We start from the raw sequence: 27,841 nt of genomic DNA on the forward strand, positions 1-27,841 counted from the left end.
CTCTCTCTCTCTCTCTCTCTCTCTCTCTACCATCCAGGTCCATATATGGAATTCTCCTGGGAGAAACCTGCTGAACTGACTGAGACCACTGTAGGAGCTGTGTGTGTGTGTGTGTGTGTGTGTGTGTGTGTGTGTGTGTGTGTGTGTGTGTGTGTGTGTGTGTGTGTGTGTGTGTGTGTGTGTGTGTGTGTGTGTGTGTGTGTGTGCGCGCGTGCTGGTCTAACATTGGGAAGAGGGGTCATAACTCCAGTGATTTATGGGGGTCTCTCTCTCTCTCTCTCTCTCTCTCTCTCTCTCTCTCTCTCCTCTCTCTCTCTTCTCTCTCTCTCTCTCTCTCTCTCTCTCTCTCTCTCTCTCTCTCTCTCTCTCTCTCTCTCTCTCTCTGGTTGTTCCTCCCCTCGCACTTTTCTCACCTCAGCTGATCATGGCTCCTCAGGGAACACGCTGTGCCCCTCACACTCACACACACACACACACACACACACACACACACACACACACACACACACACACACACACACACACACACACACACACACACAGCACTCCAACCATTTACTATCCCAGAAGACAGGGGGTCATTGATTATGCAACGTATGTAGGTGTGTGTGTGTGTGTGGGGGGGGGGGGGGGGGGGGGGCACTCAGGTTGGCTTGGGGGGTTAGAATCAGTTTCAAGGGTCAAGTGTGCCCCTTGAAACTGCTTGAGAGCCAGTATTGTATTTATCATTTTAAAAATGATTTAAAGTAGTGAAAACAGCCGATCTATAAGCACACTTGTGCTTGTAGATCTGCTGTTTTCACTACTGTTGTGCGACAGCCTTGTATGATGAAGCAGGGCTTTACTTTGAAAAAAAAACGTACACATTTGAAACTTGGAGACACAAGGTTTCTTCCCGACAGTGACGATATTTACACCCCCGTATTATGTTGGTGTGCCCATGGATTCTTGGACATGAAAAGTGTGCCCATGCAGAAAAAAGGTTGAGAAACACTGGGTTAGATCACCATTACTGATTCCGCGTGAGTTCCGTCGCGTGAGTTCCGTCGCAGACAGTACAAAGGCAGGGCCCTTAGCCAATGAGGTGCAATTGAGGTGTGGACAATCTAGGAGTGGTGTTAGCTGGAGTATTGGTTGAGCTTCACATGACAGTTAGCACAGTAACACTAGTATAATTAAATATTCAGATATGTTTTGACACAGTATCAAATGTTAAGGCGTTGGGTCTTGGTTTCCCCTAAAATCTTTGCTTTGCAGCGATGTCACACGCGGAAAAATTGGGTGCCATGGCATTGGTCCGAAACCTCTTTGTTCCGAGTCCGAATCTGTTAACTCATTTCTAGCCGATCCCGAGTATACTCGTGAAAAATACTCAAGTATTTAGAGTGCCGATTCTGAGTATACTCGCGTAAAATACTGTATATAGAGTAACGCCGGTTCTCCTACCCTATAGCCCGGCGGAAGGTCCTGGCACGATCGGCCTCGCCGATTCATCATCATCACGGATCCACGTGCACAAAATAGTAATCCCATAACATGGAGGCCGACGGGGAATCTCATCTTTAATGTCCATTTTCTCCAAACAACACTTTTAAAGCCAAGGATGGCATTAGATTCTCGCTACAAAAACATAACAACAAAGGCATCGATCGGCCATTTTAGAAACGGCATGGGGTGACGACCGCTCCCGTTGAATGACGTCATGAAGTCAACCCGGAAGTGTTTACGCAATGGACTTCTGGCCTTCAAAATAAGACAATGGAAGCGTATGGACCCTGCGAGAGGCACGCTAGACATTTAACCCGTTCATGTCTGGAGCACTAAATGGGTTAAGAATACTATGCCTAACCCTAACCCTAACCTCAGTAACTCTAACTAAATTCGGACTAATGAACCTTCGGACTTATGGGCAGTCCCCGAAAAATTGCCGATCTACAAGCTTGCACGTTTTCAGCTCTTTTCAGACATTTCCAATGCCGTCCTAACTTTTCGATGTCCCCACAAGTATAGTAATGCAAAAGTGTGTGTGTGTGTGTGTGTGTGCGTGCGTGCGTGCGTGCGTGCGTGCGTGCGTGCGTGCGTGCGTGTGCGTGCATGGCTGCGTGTGTGCTCTACCTCCTCCATGGCACTGATGAGGTTCTGCGTGGACTTGCTGATGTCTCCACCCACCGTGGTGGGTCCTGGGTAGGCGGAGTCGGCGCCGTCATGGCTGCTCATCTCCACGGTGTAGCTGGCCTTGGCCGGCCAGCACACCTGGTTGTGCATGACGAAGTACACGGCAAACACGTACAGGCCCTGCACAGAGAGAGGTTATCTATTACTGTAGGGCAGGGGTCTTCAACAGGGGATCCGGGAACCCTAGGGGGTCCTCAGAGTTACTGAAGGGGGTCCTCCAAATCTTCCTATCCTTTTTATATTAACAACTGAACCCTAGCATCCATATTCTGAGAACTGTAGCCAAAAATAGCAGATCTACAAGCTCACAGCGCGAGGCGTTGTGAGCTTGTAGATCGGCTATTTTTGGCAAAGAGGTTTGGTGTAGAGGGGAAAAAGAGCAGACTAAGTACAGAGTGAAAGGTCAAGTGTATTAGGTAATGACGACTCAAGTGGTTAAATATCTGAAAACACAAATTGACATGAATCCAAAATACACTGATGATTGTGCTGTCAAACAATGAAACTATATGGAATCTCTGTGGGGGTCCCTGCTGTGGGGGTCCCTCACCGTCCCTGCTTCATCTCTCTCTCGAATAAGGGGTCCTTTGCCTGAAAACGTTGAAGACCCCTGCTGTAGTGTAACCACAGGTAGTTCTGACCAAGCAATCTGATTGGTTAAAAAAAAAAAGGTAGCAAACTAGACCCTGGAAACTACCGTCCCGTTTCCATTCTTAGCTCCATATCCAAAGTCATGGAGAAAATAGTCTACGAACAGATAGCAAGATATCTCGATGAGAATAATCTGATTTACGAGTTCCAATCTGGATTCAGAAAATCTCATTCCACTGACACATGCCTTCTGTATTTGACTGACCAAATCAAACGCGAAGCGGATGACGGCAAATATAGCGGCATGGTCATGATGGACCTCCAGAAGGCATTTGACACCGTAAATCATTCTATTCTGATTGAGAAACTAAAAGCCATCGGTCTTGACAGCGCAGCAGTGAGTTGGATGCAATCTTACCTGGTGGGGAGGGAACAGGTGGTGGAGATTAACGGTACCCTGTCCCCCCCCCCTCCCAGTAAGCTGTGGTGTTCCTCAAGGTAGCATACTGGGACCTCTGTTGTTCCTAATATATGTGAACGACATGGCATCTGCTTGTGACTGCAACCTGTTCCTGTTCGCGGATGACTCGGCTCTCCTAGTCTCGGGCAAGGACCACTTGCAGGTTGAAAAGACACTTAACTCTGAACTAAGTAAGATCTGCACATGGCTTAATGACAACAAATTATCAATTCATCTGGGAAAAACTGAGTCCATCCTCTTTGGATCAAATCATAACCTCAAAAAAGTCGATAACTTCACAATCAAAGTGGGTGACAAGGTCATAACACGAAAAAACGAAATCTCTTACTTAGGATGTATCCTTGAAGCTAATCTTTCCAGTGAAAAGATGACTTCTAAAGTAATAAATAAAATCAACCAACGGACTCGTTTCCTACAGAGGATCGCCCCAATGGTCAATTTCAACACACTGAAGACCATAGCTGGTGCAATAATCCAGCCCCTCTTTGACTACGGAGTCCACGTATGGTATCGTGACGCCCCACAAGCCCTAAAAACTAAACTCCAAACAGCCCAAAATAAACTAATTAGGGTCCTACTTCACCTTCCCTATCAGACTCACCTCACCGCTACTCACCAGTTAAGAGTGGGGTGGCTCAGAGTAGATGACAGAGTACAGCAACTTGCAATGGGCCTGGTGTACAAGATACACTACACCACTATGATACCCAAGTACCTGTCAAAATACTTTATAAACATTAAGGATGTCCATAATTACAACACCAGAGGCAGCGCCACAGATCACTTTCAACCCAGAGTCAAAACCAACAAAGGGTCAAACTCCTTTTTCTGCTATACCACCAAAATGTGGAAAGCCTTACCGAAGGTCATAAAGGAGTGTGGATCACTAGCATCCTTTAAAATTGCCCTGAAGAATCACTTACAGGCAGCAGCCATTCGCAACTGGTAAAAAACTAACCTAGCCCAACCCTACCCTCCCCTGCCCCTTCTTTGTATATACTGTTTATTTAGACTTACTGTTTTCTTTTTTGTTTTCTTTACATATCTACTGCATAGTACTGTGTTCTATTTGTCTGTCATTCAATGTTATATGAGATACTTCAATGGTTTCCAGTGGAAATAAGCTTAGTCTAATAAAGTCTTCAATCAATCAATCAATCAATCAATCAATCAATCAATCAATGGTTGAAATAGCTATCTACCCGTGCTTCAAACGAGCATGACCGCACACCTGATCAAAATGTAAAAGAATCAGCTGTGCTGGGTCCTGTCCCAGCACGATGCCACGTGGGGCATACGGTAGTAGATGAATCTGGCATTAAAGAAATTATGATTCTTTATCCAAAATCTTAATTACAATGAAACTGACTTGACGTGTTTTTTTTAAGGGTAACTGTTGTATAATCGCAATATTACACTCGATATATAGAGCATCGCAGCGGAAGTCGATGCCTGGGGTCACTTTCACTTTCACCATTCATTTTCGCCATAGACTTTTACAAAAATATTTATAACAATTATGTTAAGCCTCGAACCAAGCCATCCAGGATGGAGGTGAATCATGACCATATAACCTTTGATCCTATGTGAAAACATATTTTAATATTACATTATTTGATATACTACATTTAATAACTACCCTTTGTTTAGCGATTTTCAAAATGTTCTTTTCATAGAAAAAAAGGTTATATGATCATGATTCACCTCCATCCTGGATGGCTTGGTTCGAGGCTTAACATAATTGTTATAAATGTTTTTGTAAAAGTCTATGGCGAAAATGAATGGTGAAAGTGAAAGTGACCCCAGGCATCCACTTCCGCTGCGATGCTCTATAGTGCGACGGATCAAAGCTAGTTCGGTTGACGATCACATGGTGCGCGCGCCACTGCGGGGGCCGGGACACTGAAATATTACACGGCAGGGTTCATTTGTACACTCTCAGAGAGTTATGAGGGTCCTTGTTAAAAAAAGGTTTGAGAACCAGTACTGTACTGCACAGTCTGCACTCCATGGAACAGAGCCTTCATTAGTATGAGTGGTAACACCTGTGAAGGAAGTATAAGGAAGAGACCTGATTTCTTTCCAACATGGCTGCAGTGCATCGAGCCTAGAGGAATACTGGAGCCTACTGTACCAATAGGGTTGCCAACCGTCCCGTATTAGCCGGGACGCCCCGTATTCTGACTGAAAGAGGCACGTCCCGTAAGGGACGTCGCTTGTCCCGGTAAAGGGACTATGCACATAAAATATATGGCATCGTCTGCCTGCCTTGGTGTGTGTGTGCTGTATATGAAGGGCTCTAGGACCCTGGGGGTGCCTCGTCACGTACGTGCGTGCTGCACTGCTGCGTGCGTCCTTGTGTAACATGAGCTGCTGTGCGATGTTGAATGTGAGCCAGCGCGGGCGAAACAAAACTAAAGTTGCAACTAACATTTTCTACCGAAAATAAGTAGCCTACCTGCATGTGAGATGAGGTTTATTAGCCAAAGCTCGTTTTGCCCCAAAACTGTGGGATATTCTGAAAGAATGAGTCTCATCTGACTGCAGCAGGTGAGCTGTGTGTGTCTGTCACTCTGTCTGTACTCAGTATGGGGCAAAATGCTATAATACTATTTATGGGTTCTTGAGAATCTTCACGTTGAAGAGTTCCAAGCAGATTACTTGTTCCCCCCTTTCTCTGTAGCAGTATATTGATGACCAAAACATTGTGGTTCCAAAACATTTTAGCCCAAGACCCAAAAGAGAAATGAGACATACCCAAACTAGTGAAAATAGCAGATCTACAAGCTCACAACACATCACTATGCACACTGCACAGCTGTTGTGAGCTTGTAGATCGGCTATTTTCACTACTTCTTAAATGTTTTCTAATTTATGGAATTTCTTAGATTTTAAATGTAGTTATTCATAAAATTACTAAATCATGAAAACAAAATGTAGGAAACAAAAAATTAAAGGACCCATAAAAATAATTCTGTGACTCACAAATGGGACCCAGTGTTTGGGAACCAGTGTTGTAGACTATGTACAGTAGGCCCTATGCCTCAATTGAAGTGTATCTTAGTAAAATGTAGGTCTACATGGCAAGCCATGGGTTTATTATTGGCTAGATATATCTGGTGTATGGTTGAAGCATTTAATTTCCTTATGATTATGGTATGTATGAGTAAGTGTAACCTGATGCATGTAGCCTGATGCAGATGTAAGACCTGTTGTGTTTGTAATGTATTGTGTGTTATACCGTAGTCTGTCCGAGTGTCTGTGCCAAAATGCAGTTTTCTATGCATTTCAGGGGTTTTGACCCCCCTCAAAACACCAATTTTTTTTCGGCCGCTCGCCTTCGGCGGCGGCCAGAAGATGTCCCTTATTTGAGTCTCTGGGAGTTGGCAACCCTATGTACCAACCACTCTCTCTCTCTCTCTCTCTCTCTCTCTCTCTCTCTCTCTCTCTCTCTCTCTCTCTCTCTCTCTCTCTCTCTCCCTCCCCCCCCCCCCCCTCTCTCTCTCTCTCCCTCCCTCCCTCCCTCCCTCCCTCCCTCCCAGGGCTGTCTAGTAGTGCATGAGATCCCGTGCACGTGTCCCCACGGACCTGGGAAAGACTGCTTTTAAGTTCTGTGCCCCACATACTGCTCATTCTTGGAATAATTTACATGTTCTGCTCAAGGTACAGTACAGTACAGTACAGTACAGTACAGTACAGTACCAGTCCCTTGTTCCCTCCATAGGACACTAGTGTTCAGATCAACTCTGGTTAAGCTTAATTCAATTGTACGTGATTTAAATGATGCACTTATGTAGTTTTTTCTTTTCTCATATCTGTTACTAGGCCGATGTATCCTTACATTTTAAACACTTCAATAACTAATCAATGTATTTAGGCTACTCCATGAATGCGTAGGATAGGCATCTACAGTATAAGCTTTCAGCTTCAGCCTATTCCTTTTGATCACCTGTAACAATGACTAAGTGGATGTATGACCTGTATAAATGTGTGTCATCAAATAAATTAAACAAAAAAAAAACTATGTGATTTGTTTAAAGTGATAAACCTTTTATCTCCACATTGAAACGTTGTTTTGTTTGGTAAATGAATTGCGACCGTAGGTCGCAGTTTACTATCAGAACCGTCACAGCTTGTCCGTTTCTGTCCGGACAGGTAACGACTGACACTGTGGTTCCCCTGACACATCACTGTGACATCACAGGTGACATCACAGTGATGTCAGATACTCAGCAGAGCAGGGATCTCCATATGTGGGCATAAAAGGTATTCTGTCAGGGATCTCCACATATGGGCATAAAAGGGATCGTATCCCAGATGATGCCCTGTTAGGATAACAGAATCCATACATGGCCAAGACAGATGGACAGATGGCGCAAGGTCGCTTTTCGCCCTTAGGCATCTTACTGGTAACCTACTTCATCATAGAGTGTCGCACAAAAGTTGTGAAACTAGTGGATCTACAACACTGCAGATCGGCTATTTTCACTATTTAACCCATTCAGAACGGGTACACATTTTGTGTATAAATATTTTATGCTTTAACTATTGAAAAATAGCAGATATACAAGCTCGTAGATCCGCTACGTTTGATGCTTTGTGTGACGCTGCAGTGCGATCAAGCAGTGCATTAAATTAATTACCACAAAAAGTTAGAATATGAAGATGAGAGGTTTCTCCCCGACAGCAACAATATAATCTTCATCATCATCATCATCAGTGTGTTTGGCCAACAGGGCAACGCACCGTAGTCCTGGGAAACCTTAATTTTATAGATATTAAACTTTATTTGTGAATGGTTTTTACCTTGATAGGGAATCAATGGGGCTGTTAAGTCTGACATCATTTTGTAGGCAGAGGAGAACTAATGGGGCTGTTAAGTCTGACATCATTTTGTAGGCAGAGGAGAACTAATGGGGCTGTTAAGTCTGACATCATTTTGTAGGCAGAGGAGAACTAATGGGGCTGTTAAGTCTGACATCATTTTGTAGGCAGAGGAGAACTAATGGGGCTGTTAAGTCTGACATCATTTTGTAGGCAGAGGAGAACTAATGGGGCTGTTAAGTCTGACATCATTTTGTAGGCAGAGGAGAACTAATGGGGCTGTTAAGTCTGACATCATTTTGTAGGCAGAGGAGAACTAATGGGGCTGTTAAGTCTGACATCATTTTGTAGGCAGAGGAGAACTAATGGGGCTGTTAAGTCTGACATCATTTTGTAGGCAGAGGAGAACTAATGGGGCTGTTAAGTCTGACATCATTTTGTAGGCAGAGGAGAACTAATGGGGCTGTTAAGTCTGACATCATTTTGTAGGCAGAGGAGAACTAATGGGGCTGTTAAGTCTGACATCATTTTGTAGGCAGAGGAGAACTAATGGGGCTGTTAAGTCTGACATCATTTTGTAGGCAGAGGAGAACTAATGGGGCTGTTAAGTCTGACATCATTTTGTAGGCAGAGGAGAACTAATGGGGCTGTTAAGTCTGACATCATTTTGTAGGCAGAGGAGAACTAATGGGGCTGTTAAGTCTGACATCATTTTGTAGGCAGAGGAGAACTAATGGGGCTGTTAAGTCTGACATCATTTTGTAGGCAGAGGAGAACTAATGGGGCTGTTAAGTCTGACATCATTTTGTAGGCAGAGGAGAACTAATGGGGCTGTTCAGTCTGACATCATTTTGTAGGCAGAGGAGAACTAATGGGGCTGTTAAGTCTGACATCATTTTGTAGGCAGAGGAGAACTAATGGGGCTGTTAAGTCTGACATCATTTTGTAGGCAGAAGAGAACTTTTGGGGCCAAAAGGCCCCAGCGCCCGTGAATCTTTTTACTATTTACAAATTTATCTTCTCTTTGTTGTTGAAAGGAAAGTGGTAGAATTATACTTTAGTCGTTATTTATGTCTCGGATCTGTTGAAATAGCGAGGGACAGATATTGACAATAAATCTGCTTGGAGGTCTGACTACAAAAGGATGTCACGTTAAAAGCCCAATAGGGAATCAATAGGGAATCAATGGGAGTGGTGCCAGCTCTGCTCCAGTATTGGTCAAGCTTCACATGACAGTTAGCTTGGAGTCTTGATTTTGTTGACTAAAACTATGACGAAAAATGTTTGTCGACTGCGACACAAACTAAATAAAAACGAAATAAAAACTAATCTGTGATGACTAAAACTAAGACTAAATATATTGACAATTTTGACAACGTTAGGGAGGGACTGGTGGAGAAGAGAGTCATTTTATGTTTGGTTGCTCTCAGATGTTGCATGCTGAAAATAGCCGATCTACAAGCTCACAATTTCTTTCTTCTTTTTTTACAGGAACTGTAAAAAGAAAAAGGACAAAATAACGTATACATCAGAGGACTAATTTATCAGAATGATAAAGAGTACTTTATTCTGTCAGAGTGGCAAGCTGGAGGAATTATGAACATTGTGAGCTTGTAGATCCGCTATTTTCAGCACGCAACCAAGTGTAAAATCAGTCATTACGATGCCATCAAGGCCTGCCAAAATACATTTTAGTTGACAAAATCAACTGTAGATTTAGTCGCCTAAAAACGTATGATATTTAGTCGACTAAAATTTGACTAAAACTAAAACTTTTCAGGTGACTAAAATATGACTAAAATTAAATGACATTTCATTCAAAAGACTAACAGAATGTAGTCACGTCGGTAACCACACTTGCAATTTCCAATTGCATGGTTTCTAGTTCTCAAGTTATATTTGTTCTGGGCTCTTTTGACCCTGAATCTGCAGACTGCACGGCCTGCAGTTGGCGGGCGACGGCCTGGTTGGAACAAAGCCAGTGGAATGTCATGATGACATCATCCTCAGACGACGTCATGACATCACTGACACCTGGCTGTTTGCTCTTCCTCCTCGTCATCCTCTCTGGAATCCTCTCATCCAATAGCAGCCTGCCGTGAATTACCCAGCAGGCAGCTCGGTGTCAAATACCACAGCGGTCCGTCACCGCCGTTTCCTGTATGCGTGTGCGTATGTCTGTGTGCGTGCGTGCCTGAGTGAGTGTGTGCGTGCACTCAGACCCATATGTTCACATTGTCATCATACTTGGCATTCTGTTAGGGCTGTCACGATTATGACATTTTACATGACGATTAATTGTCACTCAAATAATTGCGATTAACAATTTATTGTGTTTTGTTCATTTTGTATTTATCATCTATTAAATGTACTAAACTAGTGAAAACAGCAGATCTACAAGCACACAGCGATGCTTGTAGATCGGCTGTTTTCACTAGTTTTGTGCGACAGTCTTGTATGATGAAGCAGGGCTTTGCTTTACCAAAAGACGTACACATTTGAAACTTGGATACGAGGTTTCTGCCCGACAGTGACGATATTTTAGTGATCATATTGCGAGGAAAACATTGAGATAATAGCCATTTTGGTTAGAACTGACTGAAAATAATGTTGTACTTCAATACTAAATAAGTGTCCAAATAAATTCCAAATATTATCAAATTATCTCGCGGCACCCCTGGACTGCCGCCACGGCACCCCAGGGTGCCCCGTCACCCACTTTGAAAACCCCTGCTCTATATATTTGATGTGGTGAGTAAATTGATAGAAAAAGTCACATAGTACAGTACAGTACAAGTATAAGACAGTCACAACGGTGCAACATCAACTCAAGCATTCAAAATACAAAGACTGTTGTAAATGACATATCATCCGTGGTATCGGAATGCCATAGACTGGTGTCCAACCCAGCATTTTAAGGCATTTATTTTACAAAGTGGCCGTGGCATTATAAATATTTCTGTTTGCGCTGTTGTTAATAACTATACTGCCCTACAGAGTGCAGTAACTACGTTCACAAATTTCACTAAAAAAATGGGTTTAAAAGTGTTACAGCTGATCAGCCAAATGGGATGATATTACACTGATTGTATATCTGTTCTTGAGCTAATTGTTCATCCCCCAATATCATGAAGACTAATTTGACTTTTGGGCGACACAAATAAGTCGGTGTGTCCGAAAACGTAGTTACTGCACTCTGCCTTTGTAGGGCAGTATAGGCTACACTTGGTTGGTGAAGTTCAGGTGACAACAATGAAATTGAGACTAGTGGAAGTTATAGTTATGCAGTATTTATATTTGTTATTAGTGTCTAACAATCTATCAATAGCTAAATAATGAAGGCCCCTCCACCTTGGGCCCTAGTAACTCAGTCCCCCCCCTTGTGACGCCCCTGATTGTCGCTGACTGGCAGCAGAGCAACCCAGGTCTTGTGACCATAGACATAGAAAGGTAGACGCCTCCTTCGACTCTGATGCATGTGCATCGAGGGCATAGAGTTATAATAAGAATAGAGAGGGCAACTGATATCCCCGCCCGTCCACTTGCATTGAGTTGCTCACCCAGCGCATGAAGCGTACTTCCGCGTTTGAAAAGCCTCTGAAAAGTGACGTATTGGGTCAACTATTTGGCTTCTGAGCCAATCACGACGGTCGGGGAGCGAGAAACGGGGAGGCGGGGGTAGCGGGGGGCTATCTGCCTCAACTGAACTAACTGTATGAATAGTTGACCCAACTGCAGTACCTCAAACGGCCACCATGTACTTTTTGCTTCGGTTCTGGGGGCTTGATCGAGGGACTAAGGGAATCACGTGTGCATTGCTTCCACGTGCGTCACACATAGGGAAGTTGCTAGGCCAATCAGAGGTAGGTGGGGGCGGGTCTTTACGTACGCAGCCTGTAAGAACAGCTGAGCCACGCAACATCAGAACTGGCTCTGTTGAATTGAATTGTAGTCCTTGGATAAGTCCCGGAAAAGTCGCGCTGTGATTGGCCAGTAGTCACTTTGACTGACAGCGTTCCCTTGGTTTTTCCAGGATGTCCGGACTACAACTGTTGCACGTCGCTCCAATGAACTGCAGAGGCGAACGAGGCATCTAGCTCTTTATATCTGTGCTTGTGACGGCAGGGACGTGCTGGCCATTGGGAAAAGCGGGACACCTCCCGAACGGCTGGTTCATTCCCGGCCGGTCCAGGCCGGCCATTAGGAAAAACAATTTAAATAAAATGTCTACAAGCACACAACGTTTGCGGTGCGAGGCGTTGTGTGCTTGTAGATCGGCTGTTTTCACTAGTTTAAATCATTTTTAAAATGGTTTTGGACATACAAGGTTTCCACCACGAAATACAACTCATGTAATTGGCCCAATGGCTTGTCACTTGTCATGATCTGAAATGGCAAATCTTTGAGTAGCAGCAGCAGCGCTATAGAGAGAGATCTCTCTCTATAGCACGCAATGAGGGCCTCTACAACTCTTTTTCCCGGGCTGAATCAGGGGCCCAGCACGTCCCTGTGTGACGGAGTCGAGTGCAGTCACACACACCACGGTTGAACCACCAATGGCTCGTAACTCAGCTGATAAACAGCAGAGCAAAGTGCTGCTGGCAATCATCGTTACACGTGTTCTGTTCACATAAAGAAGAGAAAGGAAATAAACAGAGCTGATGATGGATCTCACACTCAAACATTATGACCCATGAGATTATTGACCGTGTGTGTGTGTGTGTGTGTGTGTGTGTGTGTGTGTGTGTGTGTGTGTGTGTGTGTGTGTGTTTGAGCCATGTGCATTCGTACGATAAGGCATTCAGTTGTGTTTATAGGCGTGCTGTAAATACGGAACATCCAGCTTTTAATGGTGTGTGTGGGGGAAAGCCTCACGGATGGATGGATACGCACGCACACACACACACACACACACACACACACACACACACACACACACACACACACACACACACACACACACACACACACACACACACACACACACACAGGCCTATACAGCTCGTTAGCGGCTGTTTATAGCCTGTGACATGTGACATGTGACATGATGTGAGTGTAAAAGTACAGAGGATAATTTACTATAAAAGCAGGTATGAGTGACATTACCAGTAAGACTCCCTAATCGGGAGATAAATGACCGTCAGGTCACAGCGTGATTTAGATTATTACAAAACATACAGTAATCATTAAGCCCTATACAGTTGTATATAGTTATACAGTATACATTTTGGCCATTTGAAAATAGCCCATCCACAAGCTCACAATGTGTCACATCGCGACGCATTGTAGATCTGCTATTTTCAAAAGATTTTTTTATACTTTTGAAAACATGAAATGGGACATTCTGCATAAGGAGTACTTTTTGCTTTCTGGACTTGGTATTGATGCATTTACTTAAATAATTATAGTTCTTTTTCCACCACTGACTACATCCAAGACTGTATGTGTACTGTACTGTACTGTACTGTACTGTACTGTACTGCACTGTGTGTGTGTGTGTGTGTGTGTGTGTGTGTGTGTGTGTGTGTGTGTGTGTGTGTGTGTGTGTGTGTGTGTGTGTGTGTGTGTGTGTGTTATGTACAATAGACAGGACAGGAGACACAGACAGTGCAGGTGTGCTGTGATTGGCTGGCCTCATGTCATCATGACAGCATGAAGAGTGATTAGCAGAGATCATTAGCAGGCCTGCATGCTGAGGGACAGGCTTTACTGTCTGCACTGTGATAGACTGTTATGTAAGTGTTCCTGGGGGGGGGGGGGGGGGGGGGGGGAGAGAGTGTGTGTGTGAGTTATAGCAATGTACTGCTCAGTTATAGCAATGTACTGCTCAGTTATAGCAATGTACTGCTCAGTTATAGTAATGTACTGCTCAGTTATAGTAATGTACTGCTCAGTTATAGCAATGTACTGCTCAGTTATAGCAATGTACTGCTCAGTTATAGCAATGTACTGCTCAGTTATAGCAATGTACTGCTCAGTTATAGCAATGTACTGCTCAGTTATAGCAATGTACTGCTCAGTTATAGTAATGTACTGCTCAGTTATAGCAATGTACTGCTCAGTTATAGCAATGTACTGCTCAGTTATAGCAATGTACTGCTCAGTTATAGTAATGTACTGCTCAGTTATAGCAATGTACTGCTCAGTTATAGCAATGTACTGCTCAGTTATAGCAATGTACTGCTCAGTTATAGCAATGTACTGCTCAGTTATAGCAATGTACTGCTCAGTTATAGTAATGTACTGCTCAGTTATAGTAATGTACTGCTCAGTTATAGCAATGTACTGCTCAGTTATAGCAATGTACTGCTCAGTTATAGCAATGTACTGCTCAGTTATAGCAATGTACTGCTCAGTTATAGCAATGTACTGCTCAGTTATAGCAATGTACTGCTCAGTTATAGTAATGTACTGCTCAGTTATAGCAATGTACTGCTCAGTTATAGCAATGTACTGCTCAGTTATAGTAATGTACTGCTCAGTTATAGTAATGTACTGCTCAGTTATAGTAATGTACTGCTCAGTTATAGCAATGTACTGCTCAGTTATAGTAATGTACTGCTCAGTTATAGTAATGTACTGCTCAGTTATAGCAATGTACTGCTCAGTTATAGTAATGTACTGCTCAGTTATAGCAATGTACTGCTCAGTTATAGCAATGTACTGCTCAGTTATAGCAATGTACTGCTCAGTTATAGCAATGTACTGCTCAGTTATAGCAATGTACTGCTCAGTTATAGCAATGTACTGCTCAGTTATAGTAATGTACTGCTCAGTTATAGTAATGTACTGCTCAGTTATAGCAATGTACTGCTCAGTTATAGCAATGTACTGCTCAGTTATAGCAATGTACTGCTCAGTTATAGCAATGTACTGCTCAGTTATAGTAATGTACTGCTCAGTTATAGTAATGTACTGCTCAGTTATAGCAATGTACTGCTCAGTTATAGTAATGTACTGCTCAGTTATAGTAATGTACTGCTCAGTTATAGCAATGTACTGCTCAGTTATAGTAATGTACTGCTCAGTTATAGCAATGTACTGCTCAGTTATAGTAATGTACTGCTCAGTTATAGTAATGTACTGCTCAGTTATAGCAATGTACTGCTCAGTTATAGTAATGTACTGCTCAGTTATAGTAATGTACTGCTCAGTTATAGCAATGTACTGCTCAGTTATAGTAATGTACTGCTCAGTTATAGTAATGTACTGCTCAGTTATAGCAATGTACTGCTCAGTTATAGCAATGTACTGCTCAGTTATAGCAATGTACTGCTCAGTTATAGCAATGTACTGCTCAGTTATAGTAATGTACTGCTCAGTTATAGCAATGTACTGCTCAGTTATAGTAATGTACTGCTCAGTTATAGTAATGTACTGCTCAGTTATAGCAATGTACTGCTCAGTTATAGTAATGTACTGCTCAGTTATAGTAATGTACTGCTCAGTTATAGCAATGTACTGCTCAGTTATAGCAATGTACTGCTCAGTTATAGTAATGTACTGCTCAGTTAAAGCAATGTACTGCTCAGTTATAGTAATGTACTGCTCAGTTATAGTAATGTACTGCTCAGTTATAGTAATGTACTGCTCAGTTATAGTAATGTACTGCTCAGTTATAGTAATGTACTGCTCAGTTATAGTAATGTACTGCTCAGTTATAGCAATGTACTGCTCAGTTATAGTAATGTACTGCTCAGTTATAGTAATGTACTGCTCAGTTATAGTAATGTACTGCTCAGTTATAGTAATGTACTGCTCAGTTATAGTAATGTACTGCTCAGTTATAGTAATGTACTGCTCAGTTATAGCAATGTACTGCTCAGTTATAGTAATGTACTGCTCAGTTATAGTAATGTACTGCTCAGTTATAGCAATGTACTGCTCAGTTATAGTAATGTACTGCTCAGTTATAGTAATGTACTGCTCAGTTATAGCAATGTACTGCTCAGTTATAGCAATGTACTGCTCAGTTATAGCAATGTACTGCTCAGTTATAGCAATGTACTGCTCAGTTATAGTAATGTACTGCTCAGTTATAGCAATGTACTGCTCAGTTATAGTAATGTACTGCTCAGTTATAGTAATGTACTGCTCAGTTATAGCAATGTACTGCTCAGTTATAGTAATGTACTGCTCAGTTATAGTAATGTACTGCTCAGTTATAGCAATGTACTGCTCAGTTATAGTAATGTACTGCTCAGTTATAGTAATGTACTGCTCAGTTATAGCAATGTACTGCTCAGTTATAGCAATGTACTGCTCAGTTATAGCAATGTACTGCTCAGTTATAGCAATGTACTGCTCAGTTATAGCAATGTACTGCTCAGTTATAGCAATGTACTGCTCAGTTATAGTAATGTACTGCTCAGTTATAGTAATGTACTGCTCAGTTATAGCAATGTACTGCTCAGTTATAGTAATGTACTGCTCAGTTATAGCAATGTACTGCTCAGTTATAGCAATGTACTGCTCAGTTATAGCAATGTACTGCTCAGTTATAGTAATGTACTGCTCAGTTATAGTAATGTACTGCTCAGTTATAGTAATGTACTGCTCAGTTATAGTAATGTACTGCTCAGTTATAGTAATGTACTGCTCAGTTATAGTAATGTACTGCTCAGTTATAGCAATGTACTGCTCAGTTATAGTAATGTACTGCTCAGTTATAGTAATGTACTGCTCAGTTATAGCAATGTACTGCTCAGTTATAGCAATGTACTGCTCAGTTATAGTAATGTACTGCTCAGTTATAGCAATGTACTGCTCAGTTATAGTAATGTACTGCTCAGTTATAGTAATGTACTGCTCAGTTATAGTAATGTACTGCTCAGTTATAGTAATGTACTGCTCAGTTATAGTAATGTACTGCTCAGTTATAGCAATGTACTGCTCAGTTATAGTAATGTACTGCTCAGTTATAGCAATGTACTGCTCAGTTATAGTAATGTACTGCTCAGTTATAGCAATGTACTGCTCAGTTATAGTAATGTACTGCTCAGTTATAGTAATGTACTGCTCAGTTATAGTAATGTACTGCTCAGTTATAGTAATGTACTGCTCAGTTATAGTAATGTACTGCTCAGTTATAGTAATGTACTGCTCAGTTATAGTAATGTACTGCTCAGTTATAGTAATGTACTGCTCAGTTATAGTAATGTACTGCTCAGTTATAGTAATGTACTGCTCAGTTATAGCAATGTACTGCTCAGTTATAGTAATGTACTGCTCAGTTATAGTAATGTACTGCTCAGTTATAGCAATGTACTGCTCAGTTATAGCAATGTACTGCTCAGTTATAGTAATGTACTGCTCAGTTATAGCAATGTACTGCTCAGTTATAGTAATGTACTGCTCAGTTATAGTAATGTACTGCTCAGTTATAGTAATGTACTGCTCAGTTATAGTAATGTACTGCTCAGTTATAGTAATGTACTGCTCAGTTATAGCAATGTACTGCTCAGTTATAGTAATGTACTGCTCAGTTATAGTAATGTACTGCTCAGTTATAGTAATGTACTGCTCAGTTATAGCAATGTACTGCTCAGTTATAGTAATGTACTGCTCAGTTATAGTAATGTACTGCTCAGTTATAGTAATGTACTGCTCAGTTATAGTAATGTACTGCTCAGTTATAGTAATGTACTGCTCAGTTATAGTAATGTACTGCTCAGTTATAGCAATGTACTGCTCAGTTATAGCAATGTACTGCTCAGTTATAGTAATGTACTGCTCAGTTATAGCAATGTACTGCTCAGTTATAGCAATGTACTGCTCAGTTATAGTAATGTACTGCTCAGTTATAGCAATGTACTGCTCAGTTATAGTAATGTACTGCTCAGTTATAGCAATGTACTGCTCAGTTATAGTAATGTACTGCTCAGTTATAGCAATGTACTGCTCAGTTATAGTAATGTACTGCTCAGTTATAGCAATGTACTGCTCAGTTATAGTAATGTACTGCTCAGTTATAGTAATGTACTGCTCAGTTATAGCAATGTACTGCTCAGTTATAGCAATGTACTGCTCAGTTATAGTAATGTACTGCTCAGTTATAGCAATGTACTGCTCAGTTATAGTAATGTACTGCTCAGTTATAGCAATGTACTGCTCAGTTATAGTAATGTACTGCTCAGTTATAGTAATGTACTGCTCAGTTATAGTAATGTACTGCTCAGTTATAGCAATGTACTGCTCAGTTATAGTAATGTACTGCTCAGTTATAGTAATGTACTGCTCAGTTATAGTAATGTACTGCTCAGTTATAGCAATGTACTGCTCAGTTATAGTAATGTACTGCTCAGTTATAGTAATGTACTGCTCAGTTATAGCAATGTACTGCTCAGTTATAGTAATGTACTGCTCAGTTATAGCAATGTACTGCTCAGTTATAGTAATGTACTGCTCAGTTATAGTAATGTACTGCTCAGTTATAGTAATGTACTGCTCAGTTATAGTAATGTACTGCTCAGTTATAGTAATGTACTGCTCAGTTATAGTAATGTACTGCTCAGTTATAGTAATGTACTGCTCAGTTATAGTAATGTACTGCTCAGTTATAGTAATGTACTGCTCAGTTATAGTAATGTACTGCTCAGTATCAGCCATTATAGGAAACCGCTCAATTTGGAGGAGGCGTTGTTTCCTTTACCCATGATTTATTTATGTCCACGGTGTCTGACAAGTCTACTCTATTGTATGTGACAATGTTCTGCAGTCCATGCACTTCTGGCTCTTCTCCTATTGTCTTACTGCACTGGCAGTGTTTACGTCCTTTTTGTTTGTGGACATAAATAAATATTTCAAATGTGAGTGTGTGAGAGAGAGAGAGAGAGTGGAGGAGACAGATGCTGTGAGATGGTAGCGAGTTTGAGAGAGAGAGAGAGAGAGAGAGAGAGAGAGAGAGATCTTGGAGAATAAATGAATTAAAGAACGTTGCATCAGTGAGTCAACAGGTAGAGAACGTTGCATCAGTGAGTCAACAGGTATTTGTATTTCCCACAGAGAAAGCTGAAAACAGGAGATGGGTGTAAATTAAATTGAACACAAATTGAAGATCAGCTTAATTTAACACGACTGCATCCTGCTTTTCCTTTCAGCTCGTAAACCACATTAAAGAGAATGAATTCAATCAAGCAAATCAAAGGGGAATTTGATCTTCGGTGGATGTAATGTAATGTTCTTTTTTCTTTTGAAAGAGAACGACTCGTTTGGACTTGGGATGCTGAGGTCAAAATGACCGGTGCAATTTTGAACGGACCTATTGAATGGCCTATTATATTTGAGGTCAAACTGACCAATCTCCCTCTGCCTCCCTATTCCGTTGAATTGTCACTGTTACCAATGTCCGCAATTTTTATCCATTTAGGTTGTGTGTGTGTGGGGGGGGGGGGGGGGGGTAGCGATATTACAACGTCACATTTGTTCGACGTCCCGACGTTTGACGCTGGTGAATGCTAATCTTGTGAAATGCTAACCTGCTGACGATGGTGAATGCTAACCTGTTGAATGTTAACATGGTGAATGCTATACTATGCCTACCCCTGTGTGTGTGTGTGTGTGTGTGTGTGTGTGTGTGTGTGTGTGTGTGTGTGTGTGTGTGTGTGTGTGTGTGTGTGTGTGTGTGTGTGTGTGTGTGATCCTAAGTGCCACAAGTGCACACGTCAGGGTTCTTCTCTGTCATGAAAAGACAAAGGGACGTCGTGGCTTATTTATAGCAACACACACAGAGGTCCACTCAGGAAGCAGGGTGAACTGCTTGGTGCCTGGCGTTGCTCTGACGGTTTCCCTGGGAGCTCCACCTGTGTGTTTGTGTGTTTGTGTGTTTGTGCGTCTGGGTGACGACAGCACAGAGAGGCCGACACAGTAGAAGATAATGAGGAACGGCGCAGTTAATGATTCGATTACCCGCCTTCTAACTCAGTACTGCTCCGGTGCAGGACACAGGCTGCCGCGCAGCGCAGGGCCTCACAACACATGGCAGGGACCGTTTAGAGAGAGAGAGAGGGAGAGAGAGAGAGAGAGAGAGAGGGAGAGAGAGAGAGAGAGAGAGAGAGAGAGAGAGACAGAGACAGAGAGACAGAGAGACAGAGACAGAGAGGTTGAGCTCTTTTTTCAAGCTGTGATAGCCATGTGCCACATTTTATGTTTGACACTTAGACGTGACACCATCGTGTAGGGTTGCCAACTACCTCTGCCCGCCCGGCCTCCCTCATTTCCAAGAACCAGTTCAATAATTAAGGGATCTTTTTTCCTTTCCAAATAAAAGACGGTTCCTTAGTTCAAGGGACCGTTGGCAACCCTGCCGTCGTGTGATTAAGTATAAAATGGAGAAAGACACGGTGAGGAGGGAAAGAAAGAAAGCGAGCGCATGGGAGACAAAGTATGAGAGCCAGGCAGGGGAGATGTGGAGAGAAAGATAGTATGAGCGCACCTCGGGTGTAATCTGCTGAGACTTCAAAGTCCTCACTTTAATAATTAATAAACTGCTCAGAAAAGTTAAGGGAACACTTTGATCTCTTCATTTATTAGAGGCGTTTTCATTCACAGTACGATGTACAGTATGTACTGTACAGTACTGTACAGTATGTATACTGCTCATTAAAATGTTAAATCCCTTAATTTATTTGACAGTTTCCGTGACCAGTTTAGTGCTTGGTAAATGCCAGCATTCTACAACTAAACTAAACCAATAATCTATAACCGTAATCTTAATCTATAGTGCATATTGCTCATATTGGTGTGTCTATTACTTACTTTGCCTTGGACAAAGTAAGTAATAGACACACCCACACTGGCTGACACACGCACGCACGCACACACACACGCACGCATGTACGCATGCACGCACAAGGCTGACGACATCTGCGCTTGTTTAAGGATCCTGGGTAATCAGCTGTTCCAGAGGTGTTCCATAACGCCAACACAAACACGTGGAGCAACAACAACACTAAAAGGGAAACGTGGAAAATTCTCCTCATGGAAAAAAAGCCTTGGCATAAAGGAAACAACGTGAGTAAACTGGAACTCTGCCACACACACACACACACACACACACACACACACACACACACACACACACACACACACACACACACACACACACACACACACACACACACACACACACACACACACACACACACACACACACACACACACACACACACACGAAACATCCAGGAATGTATACAGTATGGAAACACCATGGGGACAAACTGGGACTCGTGGAACGAGGAAAAAGGCTTCAACATAAGCCAAGATATACAATAAGTCAATGACGAGCTGTGTAATTAGAATATAATGTGACTAATTAGAACGTGGTAATTAATAGACACGTGAGGCTGTTTCAGCCTATTCCAATACCATGCATATCGTCACGGTCGAGCAGAAACCTCCTATCTCCAAGTTTCAAATGAGTATGTTTTTTTTTTCACACCGCGAGGCGTTGTGTGCTTGTAGATCGGCTGTTTTCACTAGTTTAAATCATTTTTAAAATACAAAATGCAAAACTTTCAGTTCTTCTCGCATTTCTCGCCAATCATTTGATGACTGGTGGAAAAACGCTAATGTCTCCGGTAGGCGACTCCAGAGGCGGCCTGCAGGGGGGGCTAGCGGGGCACTCGCCCAGGGCGCCACTTTGAGGGGGCGCATGAAGAAGAAAAAAAAAATTGGATTAACGGCCCCCTCTACAAAACACAGACCTCTATCAGCCAGGATATAGGAACTCTATAGTCTTGTCTCACTGTGCGTGACTGTGAAAGAACCATTTCTCCTGACCAGCCCAAGGTAAGACTAAGACAGTCAGATCATGCTTTATAAACCATATTATATTAAGCCCAAAATGGTTCTGCCGCCGTGTAGAACCGAACCGCTTTTAACTTTAAAAAAATTCATTTTTTTTTTTTTATTATTAAAAAAAAAAAAAAAAAAAAATCCGGCCGCGCAAAGGCCATAGGGCAGCGCTATACTACCTCGCCGGGCGCAATATAGGTACCAACCGCCACTGGGCGACTCCATAAGACTCCATAAGACTCATCAAATACTTACTTACTTTCCACCATGAATGTTGACACTTGGTAGCCTCCTTGCATAGCCAGACAATATAATGGCAGATAAGAGCAGCGTTTCTGGCAGCACTTTACAAGCCAGGCGCTGCGCCTGGTCTGAAATCTTTAGCGCCCGGCCAAGACGCATAGCGAAAAGCCCTAAACGTCACCAGTGTCTGCTTGTTTTCATCACATACACACATCCAGAGCAGCCCACCGTCACAAATGTTCACCGGGGCTTTAACGGTGCAAGGACGAGATGTAGATTTCTTTTAAAACCACTATAGTACATTTTGCGATTTGGGACTAATACAGTAGATGGACTTCACATTCGCCTACACGACGCTGCGCTGCGGCGCCGCCCGCGAGCATGTTTCTCCTCCCGGGGAGGAGAGGAGGAGGAGAGAGTGGCTGGCACAATGCAGCCTGCCGCCCTGCCCTGAGCGGCTCAGGGCTGAGACTTTAGTTTACCTCCGCGGTGGAAATCCTGGCTGTTACCCGCGACTCACGTAGAAAAACTTGCAAAAGTATTTAACTCCAGCACGGGAGGGATGTGTTACGTGTTGTGAACTTGTGTAGGCTACTGCATGAGAATCACGCACCACTCCGTGAGTTAGTTTCACAGGACTTTGTGCGGGTGCTCAATAAAGCCTTCCGTGTGAAAAGCTTTACTATTTATGTTGGTTTAATGTGTAAGATTAAACATAGCAGCGCCAATACCACGTTACCTAACCCTACGACGATAGTATAGCGTCCGATCACTGGTCATGACTCATCACTCATCACCAGCACACAGTAGCACTAGCAAGCTAGGTAGCTATGTTATTGTTCGTCATGTCAGACCAACGTAAACCTGTTACCCCGGTCAATACATAGGCTTCAAAATAAGAGCCTATCGGTGGACTTCAAAACAAAATAAGAACGATTGGTACTTAAATGTAAAGTAGCCTATAAACAAGCTCGCCAACGTTTGGTTTAGCTGTGTAATGCTGTGAGCTTGTAGATCAGCTATTTTCAAATAGCAGATGTACAGGGTCAAAGTAGCTAAACTGGTTTTGCTACACAATGTTGAATAAATGTGAATAATGATAGCATAATGTAGTTGCATTTTCCTTTTTCACACCAACTCATTCATATTTTGAGGGCAAAAATGATAACTGATTTAATCAAAAATCGAAATATGTTTTGATTTGTTTGTTATAAGCAACTTCTCTCTCTTATTTAACTTCACTTAATATTTTGAGGGCAAACATAAGAATTAATATAATAAAAATGTATCAAGAAATGCATTTTAATTAAGCAAATTAATTAATTAATTAAGCAAAATTTTCCGGCTCCTATGCTTCCCCCCTGGTCAAGACTTTTTCCTGCAGGAAACCCTGAAGAGTATAGCTGAGCTGGGCTAAACACTCTGTCAATTCACTCTCACAGAGTTCAAGTCACTGTGATGACAGGGTAGAAATTGGACTCAAAGGTCCACTTTGCACAGCCGATCACATTCTGCTGTGATTGGAGGAGTCAGGATGGGAAATCAATAGTCAAAGCTTTTCTCCTGTAATGGACTTTGTCAAAGCACCTTGAGTTCAGAAGCTCAGAAGGGCCGTCGTGAAGCCAAGGCCAGTTTGTTTCCAATAGATGGAGGCTCTGGGGCTGATATAAAAGCCCTTTCATGTTTTATGTCTCCTCTCTCCCCTGGGACTGGAGGGCATCGCAGTGGAGACAGCACACACAGAGAGAGAGAGAGAGAGAGAGAGAGAGGGAGAGAGAGAGAGGGAGAAATGTATACAACGCAATGTATATATAGGGCTGAAGTTCTTAATGTAGGTTTTGTAATAATGATCAAAATCTACAAAGTAACTGAAGCTTTTAAATAATTGTAGTGGAGTAAAAGTACAATATTTGAGTAGAAGTAGAAGTAAAAGTATTGGAAACACTCAAGTAAAGTACAAATAACTCAAACGTGTCCTTAGGTAGAGTACTTAAGTAAACATACTTAGTTACTTTACACCCCTGGACGTCACCCTCTCCTCATTAAGCCGCTGTTCCAACAGCAGAGGTTTGATTTAGTTTTAGTGTGGGACTGTTGTCTTTGACGGGGGGACGCCACACGTCCCCCAGGGTCACCTCAGCTTCTGTGTGGCTTCACAGAGAGGCCACGGACGATGTCCCCGACAGAACAACGATGTCGCCGACAGAACAACGACGTCCCCAACAGAACAACGATGTCCCCAACAGAACAACGACGTCCCCGACAGAACAACGATGTCCCCAACAGAACAACGATGTCGCCGACAGAACAACGATGTCCCCGACAGAACAACGATGTCGCCGACAGAACAACGATGTCGCCGACAGAACAACGATGTCACCAACAGAACAACGATGTCGCCGACAGAACAACGATGTCGCCGACAGAACAACGATGTCCCCGACAGAACAACGATGTCCCCGACAGAACAACAGCCGCCAGAGGCAGTCAATCAGGCAGTCAGTCAGTCAGTCAGACAGACAGACAGACAGACAGACAACGACGAGCATCGATTAGACAAGGAACAAGAGGAACTAGAAGCAGTGCTCTTCCGAGCACAGGTCTCCACCAGGCTGTGCGTCCTGCGTTGATTTTTTTTTTAGGCATTTTGTTCAAAAACGGAGCAATCCTGCAAACTTTGGAAGCTAATATTAGCCAATCAGGATGGAATATGAAATATCAGACGGATCGGACTTGATCACATGACTATAGAGATACTGTGTACCGATTTGCGTGATTTTTGGATAAAATCTCAAGGAGTAATATCCAAAAATGTGTTTTACATAAGTCGGCCCAAAGGTGGCGCTATAAAAGGCTGATGTGAAAAATGCAGGGCAAAGGTTTATCCTTAGCCTCTAGGGAGTGCGCTTACAAAGTTTGAAACTGATCGGTGGAGTTATAGGTAAAACCACAAATCGGCCTGTTATAGCGCCACCATGAGGCTGATAAAAAAAAAGTGTCATTTCTTCCTCGGCCTAGTGGGAACGTGTGAGCGCGATTTCATGATAATTGCACTTTGCGTTAGAGCTTAAATCGGGCCTAAAATAGTGAGCCCGGCCCAACCCAGCCCGACAGAATTTCAGCCCGGACCGAGCCCAAGCCCGATACATAATTGACAATTGGAGACCGGCCCAGCCCGAAGACCGACATTCTAAACAACAAGCTTATATGATGCAGACGGCAGCATCCTTTTTTTCCTCATTCAATATTGGTGATTCTTTAAGAACAGTGTCATTCTACCATTTTCCAACTGTCTAATAAAAGACATTGTAGCAAGCACCGTCCTAATTATGGAAGGAAAAAAAACATCGGAGCCTCAATGGAAAACACAGCTGACGGCCGTCGCTAAATCAGGAAGCAGGCGTACAGGCTATTATAGCTACAACATTCACACTACGTCTATAATATTATAGGAAATCCAAAAGTGTCTGTGAATGGTTTCAACGATCTCCTCCGCTCCGCTCTGCCACAGCGAGAAGCACCCACTGGCCAAGCAGCCACCGCCACACACACACACACACGCACGCACGCACGCACGCACGCACACACACACACACACACACACACACACACACACACACACACACACACACACACACACACACACACACACACACACACACACACACACACACACACACACACACACACACACACACACACACACACACACACACGGGAGCACACTCTCAACTGAACGTTGCTCAACTGTCTGAACGTTGCGCAGCAGCGCACATACAGTCACACACGCTCAACTGTGTCAAGTTGCGCCGCAGCGGTGCAGCGCAGCTTACACAGTCACAGAGACATCACGTTACCGTGCTGCGCTTGCCTACCGGATTATAAAAGACCGACCCGACCCAAAGCCCGACATATACGTGACAAATTGAGCCCGGCCCAGCCCGCGCCGCGCCGACCCGTCGGGTCCCGTCGGGCTCGGGCTGAACTTTTAAGCTCTACTTTGCGTTTGTGATTTGAGGCATTTTGTTCAAAACGGCTCAATCCTACAAACTTTGGAAGCCAATCTTAGCCATTCAGGATGGAATATGCAAAATCGGACAGATCCGTGTCGATTACATGACTGTCGAGATACTGCCTACCGATTTGTAGGATTTTTGGACAAAATCTGTAAGAGTAGTGCACAGAAATGTGTTTTGCGAACATCGGCCACTAGGTGGCGCTAGAAAAGGCCCATTTGAAAAATTTAGGGCAGAGGTTCTAGATTGGCATCCAGGGAATGTGTGTGCTCACTTTGGCAGCGACCGGGCCAACGGCGACTGAGATTAGGCGCTCACAAACTGCGAGGACGCACGCACGGACGGACGCACGGACGGACGGACGGACGGACGGACACACGGACGGACGGAGGGGAAAACATACTCTCCCCCAAGCCTTCGGCTGGTGGAGACAATGAGATGACAGGCCTTGAGCTTCACAAGTGGCAGATGATTGTTACTGTGGCGTCTCATTTGTAATGCTGTGTGGAAAACAAATGTGTTGTAGCTCTAAGCTGCTCGACATTCAATAAGGAAGATACCTTCTCTTTCACGCTTTCATCCTTGCACTTTACTGTAGTTTCTTGCTGCAATTAAAAAATAAAAAATCATACCTAGTGTGAAGCGATCAGTGCTATTTATTAGATAATTTCATCAAGCACCGCTCAAATCACCCCTAGTGTGAAATGAGCGGTGCTATTTATGAGTTAATTTCATCAAGCGCCCCGCAGGCCAAATGCTCTGTGTCCTGCGAAGCTTTAGCCAATGGGACCCCGGCAGTGTGTGTGTGTGTGTGTGTGTGTGTGTGTGTGTGTGTGTGTGTGTGTGTGTGTGTGTGTGTGTGTGTGTAGAAGAAGGCCGTTCCTGAAAAAGATAATCTGTTCTCAAAGAACCTCCCTAGGCTAAATAAACATGTCATTTTGTAACATTATATTTTGCAGCATTTTACTGTACTAGTGCAGTGTCTGCTCGGTGTGTGGCTGTTCTGAGCATGTGCACATACATACAGAAGGAGGCTGATTGCTTGGCTGCACCAGTATTGCTGCTCGTTGCAACATTTTGGAGAAAAATCACTCATTCTGATCGACCTCACACTCGATAGTTCACTCCCCTGAGTCTCAGCAGAGCACAGGCCAAGTGTGAAGTCCATTGGATGAACTTTCTTTCCCTTTTAATTTACTATTTAGATTTTTTTTTTTTTTATATATATTTCAAATAGCTGATCTCACAACATGCCGATGTACAGGGGTCATCATCACCATGTCAGCTTGTGATGGACATTTTGATAAATATTTTATTTTTGTCACGGACATACAAAATAACTGTCCAATAATTTTACAAAAGAACATATATACTTTATCATATTTGGCTAAATGGTTGAAATTTCAGTTCCTTAGTTTATTTCTTTTTCTCAGTTCTCTGTCTGCTGGAAATGTCTCGTCAAATGATGTGTGGTTTGTCCGCAAGTTCTCTTTCTTCACCATCTTGCTGATGAGACAAATACTTGACAGAGCAGTTCCATGTATGGAACACAAATACATAAGGCTTCACTTCCTTCTAGCAGTCAAATGATTTGTGGTTTGTCAGAAAGAGTCTTTCCAAGTTCCCTTTCTTCACCATCACAGCATAGTTTTTGCAATTCATTGAACAAATATTGTTTTATTCTTTTGTCTTTTGCCAAACTCATTCTACTGATCTG

At 42.8% G+C, this 27,841-nt stretch overlaps 1 protein-coding gene across 1 annotated transcript in view; it reads right to left on the reverse strand.

Annotated features, from left to right (window-relative positions):
- Window positions 1-27,841, reverse strand: part of adgrv1 (adhesion G protein-coupled receptor V1) — a gene marked incomplete at both ends in the record, with an annotated part of 385,866 nt that overhangs the window by 12,463 nt on the left and 345,562 nt on the right. Inside the window, one exon of the mRNA XM_080738840.1 lies at window positions 2,116-2,295. Within this exon, the coding sequence (XP_080594966.1) occupies window positions 2,116-2,295 (180 nt within the window). The remainder of the gene's footprint in view (window positions 1-2,115; window positions 2,296-27,841) is intronic.

Source organism: Nannobrachium achirus (genome assembly GCF_963921795.1).
Source record: "Nannobrachium achirus genome assembly, chromosome: 12".
Classification (NCBI taxonomy): Eukaryota; Metazoa; Chordata; class Actinopteri; order Myctophiformes; family Myctophidae; genus Nannobrachium; species Nannobrachium achirus.